At 46.7% G+C, this 22,052-nt stretch overlaps 1 protein-coding gene across 1 annotated transcript in view; it reads left to right on the forward strand.

Annotated features, from left to right (window-relative positions):
• The first annotated feature begins 6,890 nt into the window (after window positions 1-6,890).
• LOC135530921 (integrin alpha-V-like) overlaps window positions 6,891-22,052 on the forward strand; it is a 39,833-nt gene continuing 24,671 nt past the window's right edge. The window contains exons 1-2 of the mRNA XM_064959088.1: window positions 6,891-7,473; window positions 10,065-10,195. Coding sequence (XP_064815160.1) covers window positions 7,310-7,473; window positions 10,065-10,195 — 295 coding nt within the window. The 5' untranslated portion in view covers window positions 6,891-7,309. The remainder of the gene's footprint in view (window positions 7,474-10,064; window positions 10,196-22,052) is intronic.

The following is a 22,052-nucleotide window of genomic DNA, read 5'->3' on the forward strand; positions in this document are numbered from 1 at the left end:
CCATGTTCTGAATTATGTTGCAGAACATTTCAAAAGTGCTGCACAAATAGTTCTTTGACTATGTTCATCCTAGCTTGATCAATCGAAATGATGCATTGCCTCCTATCCACTAGTCGTCCCTTATGCCATAGTTTGTATATCTCAATTGTCAGTAGAAACCACATTTGTTTAAGCAAGTCAGCCATATCAGTATTGTTTTATTAAAGGTAGCAAATAAGGCTGTATGAACTGTTTCGCTGCCAGACATGGCTCACAACCAGAACCAAAGTTACTCAAATTATCTTATTGTCACGACTTTTGCCGAAGTCGTTGCCTCTCCTTGTTCGGGCGGTGCTCGGCGGTCGACGTCACCGGTCTTCTAGCCATCATTCATCCATTTTTCATTGGTTTTGTCTTGTCTTCCTACACAGCTGGTTTCAATCCCATTCATTACCTGTTGTGTATTTAAGCCTCTGTTTTGCCCTCATGTCTTTGTCAGAGATGGTCTGTTGTTCAGTGTTGTGGTGTATTGGTGCGCGACGGGTCCTCGTACCCACTTTGATTTATTGTTATATTTAGTGTTGGAGTTTCGTTTATTGTTATTAAACATTCAGTTTGACTGCGTCTGACTTCCCTGCCACCTATACACACGACTCTGACACATGATATGGGCCTAGGTCTATATTATTTACTATATTTATATATATTATATTATTATTATTTATATTATATTTAGCTCGTGTGTGTTTTAAGTGTTTTAAGTTTTTCATAAATGTAAGAAACTGCTTTTAGCACTTGAAGTTGATAAAGTATTTCATTGTTGAAATCTTTTCGTTGTTTTGTTTTTTTACGCACTACCTCACTGCTTTAGAACATTTGTGTTCCAATGTGAATTCTTTAAGAGATGGATCTAAGGTCTAAGACTGTGAACGAAAACACAATTTTCAAATATTGGAACATAAGACCGATAAGAGACAGTGGGTCATAAATGTCCCTGAATGAATGTCAATATGGGAAGCAGCGGGATGAAGCCATCAAGGTAACCTGCCTAAATGAATACCGACCTGTAGCACTCACGTCTGTAGCCATCAAGGTAACCTGCCTAAATGAATACCGACCTGTAGCACTCACGTCTGTAGCCATCAAGGTAACCTGCCTAAATGAATACCGACCTGTAGCACTCACGTCTGTAGCCATCAAGGTAACCTGCCTAAATGAATACCGACCTGTAGCACTCACGTCTGTAGCCATCAAGGTAACCTGCCTAAATGAATACCGACCTGTAGCACTCACGTCTGTAGCCATCAAGGTAACCTGCCTAAATGAATACCGACCTGTAGCACTCACGTCTGTAGCCATCAAGGTAACCTGCCTAAATGAATACCGACCTGTAGCACTCACGTCTGTAGCCATCAAGGTAACCTGCCTAAATGAATACCGACCTGTAGCACTCACGTCTGTAGCCATCAAGGTAACCTGCCTAAATGAATACCGACCTGTAGCACTCACGTCTGTAGCCATCAAGGTAACCTGCCTAAATGAATACCGACCTGTAGCACTCACGTCTGTAGTCATCAAGGTAACCTGCCTAAATGAATACCGACCTGTAGCACTCACGTCTGTAGCCATCAAGGTAACCTGCCTAAATGAATACCGACCTGTAGCACTCACGTCTGGAGCCATCAAAGTAACCTGCCTAAATGAATACCGACCTGTAGCACTCACGTCTGGAGCCATCAAGGTAACCTACCTAAATGAATACCGACCTGTAGCACTCACGTCTGTAGCCATCAAGGTAACCTGCCTAAATGAATACCGACCTGTAGCACTCACGTCTGTAGCCATCAAGGTAACCTGCCTAAATGAATACCGACCTGTAGCACTCACGTCTGTAGCCATCAAGGTAACCTGCCTAAATGAATACCGACCTGTAGCACTCACGTCTGTAGCCATCAAGGTAACCTGCCTAAATGAATACCGACCTGTAGCACTCACGTCTGTAGCCATCAAGGTAACCTGCCTAAATGAATACCGACCTGTAGCACTCACGTCTGGAGCCATCAAGGTAACCTGCCTAAATGAATACCGACCTGTAGCAGTCCGCTCCAGTACTCTCTGTTCACTCATGACTGCACGGACAGGCACGACTCCAACACCCTCATAATGTTTGCAGATGACCCAACAGTGTCAGCTTGATCACCAACAACGACAAAGACAGCCTATAGGGAGGAGGTCAGAGTCCTGGCTATATGGTGCCAGGACAGCAAACTCTCCCTAAACATGATCAAGACAAAGGAGATGATTGTGGACTACAGGAAAAGGAGGGCCGAGTACGTCCCCATTCTCTCCAATGAGCGGCGACCCTAGCCGCCGACCTCGGACTGGGGACCCTTGCCACGGGTCTCGAATGGACGGGAGATTCCGGCAGCGCCGGACAGGCGGGACACTCTGGCAGCTCCGGACAGAAGGGAGACTCCGGCAGCTCCGGAGTGAAGGGCGATTCTGGCATCGCCTGGCTGACTGACGACTCTGGCAGCTCCTAGCTGGCTGACGGCTCTGGCGGCTCCTAGCTGGCTGACGGCTCTGGCGGCTCCTGGCTGACTGATGGCTCTGGCTGCTCCAGGCTGACAGACGGCTCTGGCTGCTCCTAGCTGGCTGACGGCTCTGGCGGCTCCTGGCTGGCTGACGGCTCTGGCGGCCCCTGGCTGACTGATGGCTCTGGCGGCTCCTGGCTGACAGACAGCTCTGGCGGCTCCTGGCTGACTGATGGCTCTGGCGGCTCCTGGAAGACTGACGGCTCTGGCGGCTCCTGGCTGACAGACGGCTCTGGCTGCTCCTGGCTGACAGACGGCTCTGGCGACTCCTGGTTGGCGGGCTGCTCTGGCGGCTCAGGACAGACTGGCGGCTCTGGCAGCTCAGGACAGACTGGCGGCTCTGGCGGCTCAGGACAGACTGGCGGCTCTGGCGGCTCAGGACAGACTGGCGGCTCTGGCGGCTCAGGACAGACTGGCGGCTCTGGACAGACTGGCGGCTCTGGCGGCTCAGGACAGACTGGCGGCTCTAGCGGCTCAGGACAGACTGGCGGCTCTGGCGGCTCAGGACAGACGGGAGACTCTGGCGGCTCAGGACAGACGGGAGACTCTGGCAGCTCAGGACAGACGGGAGACTCTGGCAGCTCAGGACAGACGGGAGACTCTGGCAGCTCAGGACAGACGGGAGACTCTGGCGGCTCAGGACAGACGGGAGACTCTGGCGGCGCTGGAGAGGCGGGAGCACATGTAGGGAGAAGGCGGAGAGACAGCCTGGTGTGGGGGGCTGCCACCGGAGGGCTGGTACGTGGAGGTGGCACCGGACAGACCGGACCGTGAAGGCGCACTGGAGCTCTTGAGCACAGAGCCTGCCCAACCTTACCTGGCTGAATGCTCCCCGTAGCCAGGCCAGTGCGGCGAGGTGGAATAGCCCGCATTGGGCTGTGCTGGCGAACCGGGGACACCATGCGTAAGGCTGGTGCCATGTACGCCGGCCCGAGGAGACGCACTGAAGACCAGACGCGCTGAGCCGGCTTCATGGCACCTGAATCGATGCCCATTCTAGCCTGGCCAATAAGAGGTACTGCACTGTATCGCACCGGGCTATGCACGCGCACCGGGAACATAGTGCGCTCCACCGCATATCACGGTGCCTGCCTGGTCCCTCTCTCTCTCTCCGGTAAGCACAGGAAGTTGGCGCAGGTCTCCTACCTGGCTTCGCCACACTCCCTGTGTGCCACCCCCAATACATTTTTGGGGCTGCCTCTCGGGCTTCCAGCAGCGCTGCCTCCTCATACCGTCGCCTCTCCGCTTTCGCTGCCTCTAGCTCAGCCTTGGGGTGGCGATATTCCCCTGGCTGTGCCCATGGTCCCTTGTCGTCCAGAATCTCCTCCCATGTCCAGGAGTTCTGTGTTTTTAGCCGCTGCTGCTTCTGCCCGTTACCACGCTGCTTGGTCCTCTTGTGGTGGGTGTTTCTGCAATGATGGTCTTTGGGAGAAAGAGAGGAGGATCAAAATGCAGCCTGGTAAGTGTTCAGAATTTTAATTAAAGAAAGCATTGAACACTGAATCAATACAAAAATAACAAACTGAACGAACGAAACGAAACAATCCTGTCTTGTGACATACACACGTAACACAAAGACAGAAAATAAACACCCACAAAACCCAGGTGGAAAAAGGCTACCTAAGTATGATTCTCAATCAGCGCCAACTAACGACACCTGCCTCTGATTGAGAACCATACTAGGCCGAACACAAAAAAAAAACATAGAAAAACAAACATAGAATGCCCACCCCAACTCACGCCCTGACCATACAAAAACAAAGACAAAACAAAGGAACTAAGGTCAGGACGTGACACTACTAGACATTAATACAGTGCCGGGGCGGCAGGGTAGCCTAGTGGTTAGAGTGTTGGACTAGTAACCGAAAGGTTGCAAGTTTGAATCCCCGAGCTGACAAGGTACAAATCTGTCGTTCTGCCCCTGAACAGGCAGTTAACCCACTGTTCCTAGGCCGTCATTGAAAATAAGAATTTGTTCTTAACTGACTTGCCTAGTAAAAAAAAGGTAAAAATACAAATCAAGGTCAAATCGGGGAATGTATGTGTATTTTAATTGTTTTATCTTTGTTTTATGAGCCCGGCATCGTTCTTTGATGAACACAGAAGGTTGAATTCAATAGATAAAAAACAGAGAGAGAGAGAGAGAAGGAGCCATTGGCAACAGCCAAAACATTAAGTAACTGCCAGTCTCTCTCTCTCCTTCTCTCTCTCTCTAGTTCCTTCTATTGAATTATATGTAGCCTAATATTTAAACACATATCTATTTTCACTCTATATTATATATGTAATAGTAATTAACCCTTAGGATGAGGGGGGGGACACTTATAGTTGCAATATAAGTAGTTGGGCTTCCATAAGGAATGATGATTAGTATTCTATTAGCCATTTATTCAGTAATCATTCTTCTTCAACAAATACATGTGTTTGATCATTTACAACCTGGATGTTGCTGGGCCCAGCACAGGCAGTCTTCTGGTCCCAGTGCTGAGGGAAAGGATGCTGGGCCCGGCACAGGCAGTCTTCTGGTCCCAGTGCTGAGGGAAAGGATGCTGGGCCCAGCACAGGCAGTCTTCTGGTCCCAGTGCTGAGGGAAAGGATGCTTGGCTCAGCACAGGCAGTCTTCTGGTCCCAGTGCTGAGGGAAAGGATGCTGGGCCCAGCACAGGCAGTCTTCTGGTCCCAGTGCTGAGGGAAAGGATGCTGGGCCCGGCACAGGCAGTCTTCTGGTCCCAGTGCTGAGGGAAAGGATGCTGGGCCCAGCACAGGCAGTCTTCTGGTCCCAGTGCTGAGGGAAAGGATGCTGGGCCCAGCACAGGCAGTCTTCTGGTCCCAGTGCTGAGGGAAAGGATGCTGGGCCCGGCACAGGCAGTCTTCTGGTCCCAGTGCTGAGGGAAAGGATGCTTGGCTCAGCACAGGCAGTCTTCTGGTCCCAGTGCTGAGGGAAAGGATGCTGGGCCCAGCACAGGCAGTCTTCTGGTCCCAGTGCTGAGGGAAATGATGCTGGGCCCAGCACAGGCAGTCTTCTGGTCCCAGTGCTGAGGGAAAGGATGCTGGGCCCAGCACAGGCAGTCTTCTGGTCCCAGTGCTGAGGGAAATGATGCTGGGCCCAGCACAGGCAGTCTTCTGGTCCCAGTGCTGAGGGAAATGATGCTGGGCCCAGCACAGGCAGTCTTCTGGTCCCAGTGCTGAGGGAAATGATGCTGGGCCCAGCACAGGCAGTCTTCTGGTCCCAGTGCTGAGGGAAATGATGCTGGGCCCAGCACAGGCAGTCTTCTGGTCCCAGTGCTGAGGGAAATGATGCTGGGCCCAGCACAGGCAGTCTTCTGGTCCCAGTGCTGAGGGAAATGATGCTGGGCCCAGCACAGGCAGTCTTCTGGTCCCAGTGCTGAGGGAAAGGATGCTTGGCTCAGCAGGGACATTTCAGAGGTGAGGGCAGTGGAGATATATATATATATATACACAGATGTACTGCAAGTTACTTAACATGTTGGCTATACGGACAGACAGACAGAGGAGTACAAGGATGAGAAACGCTGTACTATACTTGCCTGTGTTATGTATCCGTACTATGTATTGTTGTCTCTGCCTTCTTGCTGTTTGTGCTGTTGTCTATGGTCAACCATGTTTGTACCCTGTTTTCTGCTGCTACCATGTTGTTGTGCTGCTGCCATGTTGTGTTGCTACCATGTTGTTGTCATGTTGTGCTGATACCATGTTGTTGTTATGTTGTGTTGCTACCATGTTGTTGTGCTGCTGCCATGTTGTTGTCATGTTGTGTTGCTACCGTGTTGTTGTCATGTGTTGCTTCGCTACCATGTTGTTGTCATGTGTTGCTTCCATGCCGTGTTGTTGTCTTAGGTCTCTCTCTGTGTAAAGTTGTGGTGTCTCTCTTGTCGTGATGTGTGTTTTGTCCTATATTTTTTATTTTTAATCCCAGGCCCCGTCATCGCAGGAGGCCTTTTGCCTTTTGGTAAGCCTTCATTGTGAATAAGAATTTCTGACTTTCCTATTTAAATAAAGGTTAAATATTATTATTTGTCTTTTATAAAAAAAATACTGCCTGTGTATGCTATAGTGTGCGTGATGCTGGAGCCTAGTGTGTAAATCAAAATCCCCTCATTGATCCTTCATAATGGCACAGACGAGGAATTGATTCCTAAAATGTCACGTGATATTTCCAGAACGAGATTATTTGTCAAAGACTCCAAAAACTCGATGCCTCTCATTTTACAAGTGAAATATTTCGTTGTAAGCCAGTTGTTACCCAGTAGCCCCATACATGGCGATGGAACGGGCGATGAGGGAATAGAACTGCTGTTGGGATAGTGTGAAACATTGCGGAAGTATTTTTTATAGGGAACAACGCTCTCACTTCCTGTACAGTTGGTTTTTTAGGACTACTAAACACAAAACATCGCTGTTGGCTACTGAGGTGTGTGTTGCCATTTAGCACAGATTGGTTACATTGTATCGCTTGAATCGTGGATTTAAGGACGCGATCTGATTCGAACTGGAATCTTCTCACCGGAAAGAAGAAGAAGTGAAAGTTTGTAGCTGTGAGCGGTTTTGCTGAGCTGGTTCGAGTTAACATGCACATGGTGTGTGGGATGTCGCTGTATCGTCATTAGAACGACTACAAAGAGAAAAGGGGAACTCATCACAGTAGTGTATTATCGCCAGACTAAAACACGTCACACACACCCAGTTGAGGCTTGCTACTCTACTGAGCACTTCAGGATGGAACGACTTCGAAAACTTTGTATATCTTTGGCTTTGATCCTGCCTTGTTTACAATGGACAACTTGTTTCAATCTGGACATTGACAAGCCTTATGTATTCTCTGGACCTGAAGGAAGTTATTTTGGATTTTCAGTCGATTTCTTCCAGCCAGATGCCAAGCAGTAAGACTGACTTCTATATACTAATGTTTGGGATGTCAGTTTTTTTAGAACTAACTATTTTCCACTTGTATTTAGTTAATTGAATGACGTAGCATAATTCTATTCGAAATACAGTACATCGTTTTGTATATATGTTCTATATAGTATGTATGTGGACACCAGTTCAAATGAGTGGTTTAGGGTATCTCAGGCACACCGGTTGCTGACAGGTGTATTGTAATAACGATTGGTGCTAAATCCGGAGAGATTTTGGACAATGTTAAAAAACAACAAAGCCCGTTGGTTACTAAATCCGACTAGCCGCGAGAAGGACAACGTCAAAACGGTTGGCTGGGAATTCCTCATCTGCTATATACTTATAACTGATTGGTCTGGTTCTGTCCTCTATAGTGCTGTCCTGTTACATGATGTTGAGGCCCATCACTGTACTCTTGATAGTAACCAACACACACATACAGACAGACACATCTGTTTCCATTTGAGGATGTTTATATAATTTTGTGGGGGGTAAATCTGAAGCACTTGGAATCATACTGTTGTGGTTATTTCAATTCACGCACGACATTCAGACATTTAGTATCGGCTATAAAAAGTAGTCAAAAAAACGTGCAGTCTTCCCTTCCTTTTATTGGATTGGATTGGGTCCACATGCACATTTCCAAGAACTTTGATTTGGTTGGGAATGACAGGGCTATGATTGGTGAGGGATAACTTAGTTTGGCTGCTCAGGCTACCTAACGGGACTTAAGGGAAACTGAAGGGCCTGTGAAAGAAATAGATGGAGAGGAGCAGGGGACAGACTTTTTGCATGCATACAATCGAGCACATAGCCATGCAATCTCCATAGACAAACATTGGCAGTAGAATGGCCCTTACTGAAGATCTCAGTGACTTTCAATGTGGCACCGTCATAGGATGTCACCTTTCCAACAAGTCAGTTCGTAAAATTTCTGCCCAGCTATATTTGTCCCAGTCAACTGTAAGTGCGAAGTGGAAATGTATAGGAGCAAAAATGGCTCAGCCACAAAGTGGTAGGCCACACAACGTCACAGAACGGGGCCAGCCGAGTGCCCGTAGCACGCTAAAGATTCCTCGGATGCAGCAATCACTACCGAGTTCCAAACTGCCTCTGGAAGCAACGTTGGCATAACAACAGATCGTCCGGAGCTTCATGAAATGGGGTTCTATGGCCGAGCAGCCGCACACAATCCTAACATCACCATGCGTAATGCCAAGCGTCGGCTGGAGTGGTGTAAAGCCATTGGACTCTGAAACAGTGGAAGTGTTCTCTGGAGCCCCACAAACAAATCTGGATTTGTCGGATGACAGGAGAATGCTACCTGCCCGACTGCATATTGGCTACTGTAAAGTTTGGTGTAGGAGGAATAATGGTCTAAGGTTGTTTTTCATGTTTCGGGCCCCTTAGTTCAAATGAAGGTAAATCGTACTGCTAACGATGACATTCTAGACGATTCTGTGCCTCCAAATTTGTGTCACCAGTTTGGCTCTTCCTTGTTTCAGCATGACAATGCCGCTGTGCACAAAGCCAGGTACATACAGAAATCTGTGCCTGCTCAGAGCCCTGACCTCAACCCCATCAAACAAATTGGGGATGAATTGAAATGCCGACTATGAGCCAAGCCTAATCGCCCAACATCTAGTGCCTGACCTTACTAATGCTCTTGTGGCTAAATGTAAGCAATTCCCCGCAGCAATGTTCCAACATCTAGTGGAAAGCCTTCCCAGAAGAGTGGAGGCTGTTATAGCAGCAATGTTCCAACATCTAGTGGGAAGCCTTCCCAGAAGAGAGGAGGCTGTTATAGCAGCAATGTTCCATCATCTAGTGGAAAGCCTTCCCAGAAGAGTGGAGGCTGTTATAGCAGCAATGTTCCAACATCTAGTGGAAAGCCTTCCCAGAAGAGAGGAGGCTGTTATAGCAGCAATGTTCCAGCATCTAGTGGAAAGCCTTCCCAGAAGAGAGGAGGCTGTTATAGCAGCAATGTTCCAACATCTAGTGGAAAGCCTTCCCAGAAGAGTGGAGGCTGTTATAGCAGCAATGTTCCAACATCTAGTGGAAAGCCTTCCCAGAAGAGAGGAGGCTGTTATAGCAGCAATGTTCCAACATCTAGTGGAAAGCCTTCCCAGAAGAGTGGAGGCTGTTATAGCAGCAATGTTCCAACATCTAGTGGAAAGCCTTCCCAGAAGAGTGGAGAATGTTATAGCAGCAATGTTCCAACATCTAGTGGGAAGCCTTCCCAGAAGAGTGGAGGCTGTTATAGCAGCAATGTTCCAACATCTAGTGGAAAGCCTTCCCAGAAGAGTGGAGGCTGTTATTACAGCAATGTTCCAACATCTAGTGGAAAGCCTTCCCAGCAGAGCTGTTATAAGCAGCAAAGGGGGACCAACTCCATGTTAATGCCCATGATTTTTTGGAATGAGATGTTCGACAAGTAGGTGTCCACATACTTTTGGTCATGTAGACTATTCATCATGTGACAGTCTTGTTGTGAACCTAGTAGGCTACAGTAGACGAGGAAGTCAGGTGGTGCATGTTTTCTTGTATTTACACGAAACCCATTTCTCTTCTTCAGGTCAAACATTCTTATAGGAGCTCCCAAAGCCAACACCTCCTCAGCTTCTACAGTGGTGGAGCGAGGGGCAGTCTATACCTGCCCATGGCAGAAGAGTAGTGACTGTACCCAAGTACAGTTTGACAATACTGGTGAGTACAGAAGGTCTGTTACTTTAGTATCCCGTTCATCGATTTCTGACATGGTCTGGTATCTATATCTGAGTTGTATCAAACTGGGAGGGAACACTATGAATTGATATCCAAAGTGAAGATCAATAGACTCAGTCAAGGGTCATATCCATCAATGTGTGATTCGGACATATCATCAAATCTATGTCAGTCAGATATGTGTTCCATATGAGTTCAGTAAAAGCACAGGCAAATGTTCTCTCATGTTAGGACTCATCCAGGAATGTGCCTATATTGGAGATGTGCCGACATGCTCAATGTTAAGTTTGAGCGAGACAAAGAGACAGAGAGACATAGGGGGGAGGGGTCATAGACAGAAAGAGTCCCATCACCTTTAAAGGACTGTCTGCTCTGCAGAATAACAGGGGGCATTAGTCATTTCCCTAGTTGAATCATCCATAACAGACAGATATATGTGGCAAGGCGTTTAGTAATATCTACACTATGGCACTTCCCTGCATTTTATGAGTTTGACCCAGCACAAACTAATAAAAACACACAATGCAAAACCAAGCCCCATCAATGACAATCGCTCATTCAGACAGCCACTATAATGAAGCTATTTTGGGGGACATAAGGCTATTTTGCATTTATTCTGTCCCAGATATCATTGACATTCTGTGTCTGTAGGAGCGCAGAGGTAGGCAGCCCAAAGTTAGACTAAGGGCTCGTTCAAAATGGCACCCTATTCCCTATATAGTGCATCAAAGGGCTTTGGTCATAATAAGTGCACTATGTAGGGAATAGGGTGCCATTTTTGGATGCACAGTAAGGTGGTACAATGAGCCAAAGATCATCTCTGGAACCCAACCACAACCATGTGAATGACCTCCCTCCCCATCCAAGCCAATTACCCATCTCTTTCTGGGCTCCAAGTCCCCATCCAAACCAATGACCTCCCTCTCTCTCTGGGCTCCAAGTCCCCATCCAAACCAATGACCTCCTCTCTCTCTGGGCTCCAAGTCCCCATCCAAACCAATGACCTCCCTCTCTCTCTGGGCTCCAAGTCCCCATCCAAACCAATGACCTCCCTCTCTCTCTGGGCTCCAAGTCCCCATCCAAACCAATTACCTCCCTTTCTCTCTGGGCTCCAAGTCCCCATCCAAACCAATGACCTCCCTCTACCTCCTGTACTACTGTACTTATTAATCAATAAGAAGTTACATTGGTTTGTTTATTGTGATTAATAGGCAACTGCAGAACAACATATTTTTCCTCATATAGACTGACAACAGACTAATTGAGTTCCAGGAGCCAAATGAGTATTAAAGTCTGACCCACACTAGTCTGTTGGGGGAGTCTGTACCACACTAGTCTGTTGGGGGAGTCTGTACCACACTAGTCTGTTGGGGGAGTCTGTACCACACTAGACTGTTGGGGGAGTCTGTACCACACTAGACTGTTGGGGGAGTCTGACCCACACTCGTCTGTTGGGGGAGTCTGTACCACACTCGTCTGTTGGGGGAGTCTGACCCACACTCGTCTGTTGGGGGAGTCTGTACCACACTAGACTGTTGGGGGAGTCTGTACCACACTAGTCTGTTGGGGGAGTCTGTACCACACTAGTCTGTTGGGGGAGTCTGTACCACACTAGTCTGTTGGGGGAGTCTGTACCACACTAGTCTGTTGGGGGAGTCTGTACCACACTAGTCTGTTGGGGGAGTCTGTACCACACTCGACTGTTGGGGGAGTCTGTACCACACTCGACTGTTGGGGGAGTCTGTACCACACTCGACTGTTGGGGGAGTCTGTACCACACTAGTCTGTACCACACTAGTCTGTTGGGGGAGTCTGTACCACACTAGTCTGTTGGGGGAGTCTGTACCACACTAGTCTGTTGGGGGAGTCTGTACCACACTAGTCTGTTGGGGGAGTCTGTACCACACTAGTCTGTTGGGGAGTCTGTACCACACTCGACTGTTGGGGGAGTCTGTACCACACTAGTCTGTTGGGGAGTCTGTACCACACTAGTCTGTTGGGGGAGTCTGTACCACACTAGTCTGTTGGGGAGTCTGTACCACACTCGACTGTTGGGGGAGTCTGTACCACACTAGTCTGTTGGGGGAGTCTGTACCACACTAGTCTGTTGGGGGAGTCTGTACCACACTAGTCTGTTGGGGGAGTCTGTACCACACTAGTCTGTTGGGGGAGTCTGTACCACACTCGACTGTTGGGGGAGTCTGTACCACACTAGTCTGTTGGGGGAGTCTGTACCACACTAGTCTGTTGGGGGAGTCTGTACCACACTCGACTGTTGGGGGAGTCTGTACCACACTAGTCTGTTGGGGGAGTCTGTACCACACTAGACTGTTGGGGGAGTCTGACCCACACTAGACTGTTGGGGGAGTCTGTACCACACTAGTCTGTTGGGGGAGTCTGTACCACACTAGTCTGAACCACACTAGTCTGTTGGGGGAGTCTGTACCACACTAGTCTGTTGGGGGAGTCTGTACCACACTAGTCTGTACCACACTAGTCTGAACCACACTAGTCTGTACCACACTAGTCTGAACCACACTAGTCTGAACCACACTAGTCTGTACCACACTAGTCTGAACCACACTAGTCTGTACCACACTAGTCTGAACCACACTAGTCTGAACCACACTAGTCTGTACCACACTAGTCTGAACCACACTAGTCTGTACCACACTAGTCTGAACCACACTAGTCTGTACCACACTAGTCTGAACCACACTAGTCTGAACCACACTAGTCTGAACCACACTAGTCTGTACCACACTAGTCTGAACCACACTAGTCTGAACCACACTAGTCTGTACCACACTAGTCTGAACCACACTAGTCTGTACCACACTAGTCTGAACCACACTAGTCTGAACCACACTAGTCTGTACCACACTAGTCTGAACCACACTAGTCTGTACCACACTAGTCTGAACCACACTAGTCTGAACCACACTAGTCTGAACCACACTAGTCTGAACCACACTAGTCTGAACCACACTAGTCTGAACCACACTAGTCTGAACCACACTAGTCTGTACCACACTAGTCTGAACCACACTAGTCTGTACCACACTAGTCTGAACCACACTAGTCTGTACCACACTAGTCTGAACCACACTAGTCTGAACCACACTAGTCTGAACCACACTAGTCTGAACCACACTAGTCTGAACCACACTAGTCTGAACCACACTAGTCTGAACCACACTAGTCTGAACCACACTAGTCTGTTGGGGAGTCTGAACCACACTAGTCTGAACCACACTAGTCTGAACCACACTAGTCTGAACCACACTAGTCTGAACCACACTAGTCTGAACCACACTAGTCTGAACCACACTAGTCTGTACCACACTAGTCTGTACCACACTAGTCTGAACCACACTAGTCTGTACCACACTAGTCTGAACCACACTAGTCTGTACCACACTAGTCTGTACCACACTAGTCTGAACCACACTAGTCTGAACCACACTAGTCTGAACCACACTAGTCTGAACCACACTAGTCTGAACCACACTAGTCTGAACCACACTAGTCTGAACCACACTAGTCTGAACCACACTAGTCTGTACCACACTAGTCTGTACCACACTAGTCTGTACCACACTAGTCTGTACCACACTAGTCTGAACCACACTAGTCTGTTGGGGAGTCTGAACCACACTAGTCTGTATGACCTGGAAACAGGTTCAAATATATTTCCATGTCATGCCCCCCCCCCCCCCCCTCTACCGTTGCTGCCATTTCTGGTGGTTTGCCAGTCAGTGCCTTAGTGACCTGGCCTCGTAATTATACGGTATGTGACGACATGGCCACAATGGGTGCCTTGTGATGGCAGATCTGTAGACTGTGAGGGCAGGCTGACTCAGTCAGTGGTCTAGCTGAGTGTTTCTGCAGACTGAGGGAGGCTGACTCAGTCAGTGGTCTAGCTGAGTGTTTCTGCAGACTGAGGGAGGCTGACTCAGTCAGTGGTCTAGCTGAGTGTTTCTGCAGACTGTGAGGGAGGCTGACTCAGTCAGTGGTCTAGCTGAGTGTTTCTGCAGACTGAGGGGAGGCTGACTCAGTCAGTGGTCTAGCTGAGTGTTTCTGCAGACTGAGGGGAGGCTGACTCAGTCAGTGGTCTAGCTGAGTGTTTCTGCAGACTGTGAGGGAGGCTGACTCAGTCAGTGGTCTAGCTGAGTGTTTCTGCAGACTGAGGGAGGCTGACTCAGTCAGTGGTCTAGCTGAGTGTTTCTGCAGACTGAGGGAGGCTGACTCAGTCAGTGGTCTAGCTGAGTGTTTCTGCAGACTGTGAGGGGAGGCTGACTCAGTCAGTGGTCTAGCTGAGTGTTTCTGCAGACTGTGAGGGAGGCTGACTCAGTCAGTGGTCTAGCTGAGTGTTTCTGCAGACTGTGAGGGAGGCTGACTCAGTCAGTGGTCTAGCTGAGTGTTTCTGCAGACTGAGGGGAGGCTGACTCAGTCAGTGGTCTAGCTGAGTGTTTCTGCAGACTGAGGGAGGCTGACTCAGTCAGTGGTCTAGCTGAGTGTTTCTGCAGACTGAGGGAGGCTGACTCAGTCAGTGGTCTAGCTGAGTGTTTCTGCAGACTGAGGGAGGCTGACTCAGTCAGTGGTCTAGCTGAGTGTTTCTGCAGACTGTGAGGGCAGGCTGACTCAGTCAGTGGTCTAGCTGAGTGTTTCTGCAGACTGAGGGAGGCTGACTCAGTCAGTGGTCTAGCTGAGTGTTTCTGCAAACTGAGGGGAGGCTGACTCAGTCAGTGGTCTAGCTGAGTGTTTCTGCAGACTGTGAGGGCAGGCTGACTCAGTCAGTGGTCTAGCTGAGTGTTTCTGCAGACTGAGGGAGGCTGACTCAGTCAGTGGTCTAGCTGAGTGTTTCTGCAGACTGTGAGGGGAGGCTGACTCAGTCAGTGGTCTAGATTAGCGTTTTTGTCCGGGCAGTCTAGGGCCAGGGGGGAAATTACTGTAATTAGTTAGTGTGTGCTCAGGGGGTTTTCTCCCACATGGCCATCACCGAACTAGCTGTCTTACCACGTGGTCTGGAAGTCTTCTTCTGGCTCTCTGTTATTTCTTGAACTGTCCCAGTCAGTCCTTGTTTACCCAGCTCTGTCAGTCTACTCATGGTGGACAGGCTAACCTTACAAAAAAACAGAACAAGGAAAGTCTAAACATATTGAGAGCAGTCTCTAATTGCAGCAGCATACCCACCCTTCATCGTCAGCAGCACACCACCCTGCATCTCACTGCTGTCTTGCCTCTGAAGCTAAGCAGGGTTGGTCCCTGGATGAGAGACCAGATTCTGCTGGAAGTGGTGTTGGAGGGCCAATAGGAGGCACTCTTGCCTCTGGTCTAAAAAAAAATATCCCAATACCCCAGGGCGGTGATTGGGGACATTGCCCTGTGTATTGTGCTATCTTTTGGATGGGATGTTAAATGGGTGTCCTGACTCTCTGAGGTCACTAAAGATCCCATGGAACATATCGTAAGAGTAGGGGTGTTAACCCTGGTGTCCTGGCTAAATTGCCAATCTGTCCCTCATACCATCACGGTCACCAAATAATCCCCAGTTAAAATTGGCTCATTCATCCCCTCCTCCTCTCCCCTGTAACTATTCCCCAGGTCGTTGCTGTAAATGAGAATATGTTCTCAGTCAACTTACCTGGTGAAATAAGGGTTCGATAAAATAAAATAAAAATTACTCCCAATGATTTAGACAGACTAAACTGACAGATTTACAGCAGACTAGAATCTCATAATAACTATACTTGTAGATGGCCCATGGGTGGATGTGATGTTTGACCAGGTGTAGTCAGAGCTGTAGAAGGGGTGGGGATGTTGGGACTGTTGTGTAGAAGAGGTCTGGGGGTGTTGGGACTGTTGTGTAGAAGAGGTGTGGGGGTGTTGGGACTGTTGTGTGAGTCAAAGTTAAGGAGGAGCTGGGTTGTTGTTCTTAAGACTGTTGCTTTAGTACATAACATGAAGGAGTTTTGATTTAGGACTGGAGGGTTAGTTGATCCTATGTGTTTTGCTGTAGGGCTAGCCAGGAGGGTTAGTTGTTGTTCCTATGTGTTTTGCTGTAGGGCTAGCCAGGAGGGTTAGTTGTTGTTCCTATGTGTTTTACTGTAGGGCTAGCCAGGAGGGTTAGTTGTTGTTCCTATGTGTTTTGCTGTAGGGCTAGCCAGGAGGGTTAGATGTTCCTATGTGTTTTGCTGTAGGGCTAGCCAGGAGGGTTAGTTGTTCCTATGTGTTTTGCTGTAGGGCTAGCCAGGAGGGTTAGTTGTTGTTCCTATGTGTTTTGCTGTAGGGCTAGCCAGGAGGGTTAGTTGTTGTTCCTATGTGTTTTGCTGTAGGGCTAGCCAGGAGGGTTAGATGTTCCTATGTGTTTTGCTGTAGGGCTAGCCAGGAGGGTTAGTTGTTCCTATGTGTTTTGCTGTAAGGCTAGCCAGGAGGGTTAGTTGTTGTTCCTATGTGTTTTGCTGTAGGGCTAGCCAGGAGGGTTAGTTGTTCCTATGTGTTTTGCTGTAGCGCTAGCCAGGAGGGTTAGTTGATCCTATGTGTTTTGCTGTAGGGCTAGCCAGGAGGGTTAGTTGTTCCTATGTGTTTTGCTGTAGGGCTAGCCAGGAGGGTTAGTTGTTCCTATGTGTTTTGCTGTAGGGCTAGCCAGGAGGGTTAGTTGATCCTATGTGTTTTGCTGTAGGGCTAGCCAGGAGGGTTAGTTGATCCTATGTGTTTTGCTGTAGGGCTAGCCAGGAGGGTTAGTTGATCCTATGTGTTTTGTTGTAGGGCTAGCCAGAAGGGTTAGTTGATCCTATGTGTTTTGTTGTAGGGCTAGCCAGGAGGGTTAGTTGATCCTATGTGTTTTGCTGTAGGGCTAGCCAGGAGGGTTAGTTGATCCTATGTGTTTTGCTGTAGGGCTAGCCAGGAGGGTTAGTTGATCCTATGTGTTTTGCTGTAGGGCTAGCCAGAAGGGTTAGTTGTTCCTATGTGTTTTGCTGTAGGGCTAGCCAGGAGGGTTAGTTGTTCCTATGTGTTTTGCTGTAGGGCTAGCCAGGAGGGTTAGTTGATCCTATGTGTTTTGCTGTAGGGCTAGCCAGGAGGGTTAGATGTTCCTATGTGTTTTGCTGTAGGGCTAGCCAGGAGGGTTAGTTGATCCTATGTGTTTTGCTGTAGGGCTAGCCAGGAGGGTTAGATGTTCCTATGTGTTTTGCTGCAGGGCTAGCCAGGAGGGTTAGTTGATCCTATGTGTTTTGCTGTAGGGCTAGCCAGGAGGGTTAGATGTTCCTATGTGTTTTGCTGTAGGGCTAGCCAGGAGGGTTAGATGTTCCTATGTGTTTTGCTGTAGGGCTTGCCAGGAGGGTTAGTTGTTGTTCCTAAGACTGTTTCTCTACTCAGGGTTACACAAGAACAGAGCTTTGTGGTTGGCTAGATGGTATGCTCTGAAGGTTAGTATCCTCCCGAATATGTCAGAATGCAATTCTCTCTCATGCTGTCTGCACACACCTTGACACAATGCATTTGGTTCCAATGTAGTACAACAATGAATCTCACATTCCATTCTCTGAAGTTATTTGTAACTATAAGTTGAACTGAATCAGTAGGCGTAATCATTCCCTGTACAATCACCAAGTAATTTAAACCTTCATGCCACTATGGAATGGACTTTATTTCTAGTATCATGAAACAATATCTACGTTTTAAAGGCTGTGATTATCATGAAACAATATCTACGTTTTAAAGACTGATTTTCATGAAACAATATCTACGTTTTAAAGACTGTGATTATCATGAAACAATATCTCATTTATAAAGACTGTGATTATCATGAAACAATATCTCATTTATAAAGACTGTGATTATCATGAAACAATATCTACGTTTTAAAGACTGTGATTATCATGAAACAATATCTACGTTTTAAAGACTGTGATTATCACGAAACAATATCTACGTTTTAAAGACTGTGATTATCATGAAACAATATCTACGTTTTAAAGACTGTGATTATCATGAAACAATATCTACGTTTTAAAGACTGTGATTATCACGAAACAATATCTACGTTTTAAAGACTGTGATTATCATGAAACAATATCTACGTTTTAAAGACTGTGATTATCATGAAACAATATCTACGTTTTAAAGACTGTGATTATCATGAAACAATATCTAATTTATAAAGACTGTGATTATCATGAAACAATATCTACGTTTTAAAGACTGTGATTATCATGAAACAATATCTAATTTATAAAGACTGTGATTATCATGAAACAATATCTACATTTTAAAGGCTGTGATTATCATGAAACAATATCTACGTTTTAAAGGCTGTGATTATCATGAAACAATATCTACGTTTTAAAGGCTGTGATTATCATGAAACAATATCTACGTTTTAAAGACTGTGATTATCATGAAACAATATCTAATTTATAAAGACTGTGATTATCATGAAACAATATCTACATTTTAAAGACTGATTATCATGAAACAATATCTACGTTTTAAAGACTGTGATTATCATGAAACAATATCTACGTTTTAAAGACTGTGATTATCATGAAACAATATCTACGTTTTAAAGACTGTGATTATCATGAAACAATGTCTTCATAGGCTCCTTCACCATATTATTGTTCTTAACCGTTTAGGCTTATAAACTAACTATAATCTCTGCACTCACAGCCTCATCTGGTCTACTTGATTTGGTGTTCAGTTCCCATTTTAGTAATAGTCTGTGATGTGAGATTATGGAAGGTTCAGCTTGTTGCAACAACCAGGTGTTTTCTTTTCTTCTTGGTGTCTCAGCACGTTCCTCGGTCTGAGGTCACCCTCCACATTATTAGCCCTGTAGGCACCAGGCAGGAAACCACTCCAACTCTGCCTGAACAAGCACCAGTGGTATTTCGTTACCAGCAAATGTGCAACATTGCAGCTGACAGAATATTTCAACAGGCGTTTACATTGGTTTGTCATATCAGGTGATTTGTGTTTTGAGATGAAGATGAATAATTTCCACATCAACATATTAAGACAACTTTATAGACACGTTAACCATCGTCTCGCTTGCCTCACCCATGTAGAGACGGCAGATGTTTCACAGTGTGATGATGCGTTTTGCAGCATATAATGAATATTGTGAAATTTGGAACAAAAAAAAAAAACTGGGATGTTTTTTAATCAGATCCTCTTTGTGAACAAAAGTTGTTTTTTTTAAACACCGAAATACAAACGAAAATACTCTGAAAATCTAAAATACATAAGAATGTCATAACCCCCCCCCATCTGATTTAGTTAGTCATTCAGATGGCATAAGAACATGAAATGAGCCAAGGCAAAAATGTGTTGAATTGCAGAAAATTTGCTTGAAAAAGAGCAAAATGTTGTCTCTGCGGCCAGAAGAGGGTCTCTAAAATGTTCAGTCGGATACCATGGCGTTGGCCACGCTCCACTACCACGCACTCGCCGCGACCTTAAGGACTCGTCATGCTTCGGTTCGGCTAGGAGAACTAAACACAGACACGCGTAGGAGAATAACATAGCGTACACACAGAGACACCAGACTGGCAAGGAAATGTCCCTACTCGATATGCTTTACCTAGCAAGACGTGTATAATAGGCACGATATGGAGGATGGATATAAGGGCATACGGTCGAGAGGGTGGACTGTTTTAAGAGTTCTTTTGATTCCAAACTGCTGCAGAAGATTCTAGATTTTTCCGCCTCCAGCTGTCCTGCCAGGTACCACAACACCAAGTCCATGTTGTCCTGAGAGATGCAGTTTTCCCCTGACATCAAATCCGGATGCATCCTTATCCAGGTATGTTGATAATACAATGTTGGAATCGGTTGAACTTCCCCTGTTTCTAATTTCCCTTGATACTGCATACACATCTACAGTGCCTTCGTAAATTATTCACACCCCTTGACTTTTTACAGCCTGATTAAATTGAGATTGTGTCACTGATCTACACACAATACCCCATAATGTCAAAGTTACAGTTTTGACATACATCTACTTGAAAATCTATGGCAAGACCTGAAAATGGTTGTCTAGCAATAATCAATAACCAATTAGACAGAGCTTGAAGCATTTGGAAAATAATAATGGGAAAATGTTGCACAATCCAGGTGTGGAAATCTCTTAGACTTACCCAGAAAGACTCACAGCTGTAATCGCTGTCAAAGGTGATTCTACGAAGTATTGTCACAGAGGTGTGAATAATTATTTAAATTAGATGTTTCTGTATCTCGTTTTCAATAAATTTGCAAACATTTCAACAAACATGTTTTCACTTTGTCATTATGGGGTATTGTGATGTCTTTATGGGGTATTGTGATGTCTTTATGGGGTATTGTAATGTCTTTATGGGGTATTGTAATGTCTTTATGGGGTATTGTAATGTCTTTATGGGGTATTGTAATGTCATTATGGGGTATTGTGATGTCTTTATGGAGTATTGTGATGTCATTATGGGGTATTGTGATGTCATTATGGGGTATTGTGATGTCATTAGGGGGTACTGTGATGTCATTATGGGGTACTGTGATGTCATTATGGGGTATTGTGTGTAGATGGGTTAGAGAAAGAAAATACATTCTTATCGTTTTTTTGAATTCAGGCTGTAACACTATAAGTCAATACGGATGAATACTTTCTGAAGGCTGTATATGAGCAATTACATTTTATCATGGCTTTTGGAATATGCTTCCTGGAAAATTCTATGGTGTTCTGGTTGTTGTTGTTGACTAAAACTAGGTTTATATTTTGTATCTGAAATATATTAGTCTTGTCACCTCTCATGCACAGGAAGCTGGGCGTACTACCGCCACGCTCGTTGTCAGGGAGTCATAGAAAGTGCATTGAGCACCATGACTGCAAGGATGAGGATTCTCTTGCGTTTTTGCTGCCACTCCCGTCCCTCCTGGCAGCTACCAACCTGGAGACTGGAGGAGGGTTTGTGGCAGGGGACAACCATCTCCAAGAGCCAGGGAGACGCTCTCTCTTGCCAGGGTGACACAGCTTGCAAGCAAAACAAGAAATAAGCTCAGGGACCTTCTTCCTCTCCCCCTGGACGTGTGCCATGGCAGGAACACATGGAGAGGAGAGGACAACTCAGCCCAAGGCCAGCTCATCAGAACAGGCCTTTGTTTTCCACGGCTCACCTTGATGGATGCATACAGTTCTTCTTTGTGTGCACTGTAAACCAAAGTACTTTGTACTAAAATGTAGATTTTTAATCTTGTTAATAAAATGAAAGTTGATTCTATGATGTCTGTGTGCATTCATTTAGATTTGAACTACACCACCAGTAGTAGCCAGCCTGTAAAGTCTGTCACACAGCTCTGGGTACGTTGTCACACAGCTCTGGGTACGTTGTCACACAGCTCTTCGGGTACGTTGTCACACAGCTCTTCGGGTACGTTGTCACACAGCTCTTCGGGTACGTTGTCACACAGCTCTTCGGGTACGTTGTCACACAGCTCTTCGGGTACGTTGTCACACAGCTCTTCGGGTACGTTGTCACACAGCTCTGGGTACGTTGTCACACAGCTCTGGGTACGTTGTCACACAGCTCTGGGTACGTTGTCACACAGCTCTGGGTACGTTGTCACACAGCTCTGGGTACGTTGTCACACAGCTCTGGGAACGTTGTCACACAGCTCTTCGGGTACGTTGTCACACAGCTCTTCGGGTACGTTGTCACACAGCTCTTCGGGTACGTTGTCACACAGCTCTGGGTACGTTGTCACACAGCTCTGGGTACGTTGTCACACAGCTCTGGGTACGTTGTCACACAGCTCTGGGTACGTTGTCACACAGCTCTGGGTACGTTGTCACACAGCTCTG

Source organism: Oncorhynchus masou, unplaced genomic scaffold, assembly GCF_036934945.1.
Source record: "Oncorhynchus masou masou isolate Uvic2021 unplaced genomic scaffold, UVic_Omas_1.1 unplaced_scaffold_1460, whole genome shotgun sequence".
Taxonomy (NCBI): Eukaryota; Metazoa; Chordata; class Actinopteri; order Salmoniformes; family Salmonidae; genus Oncorhynchus; species Oncorhynchus masou.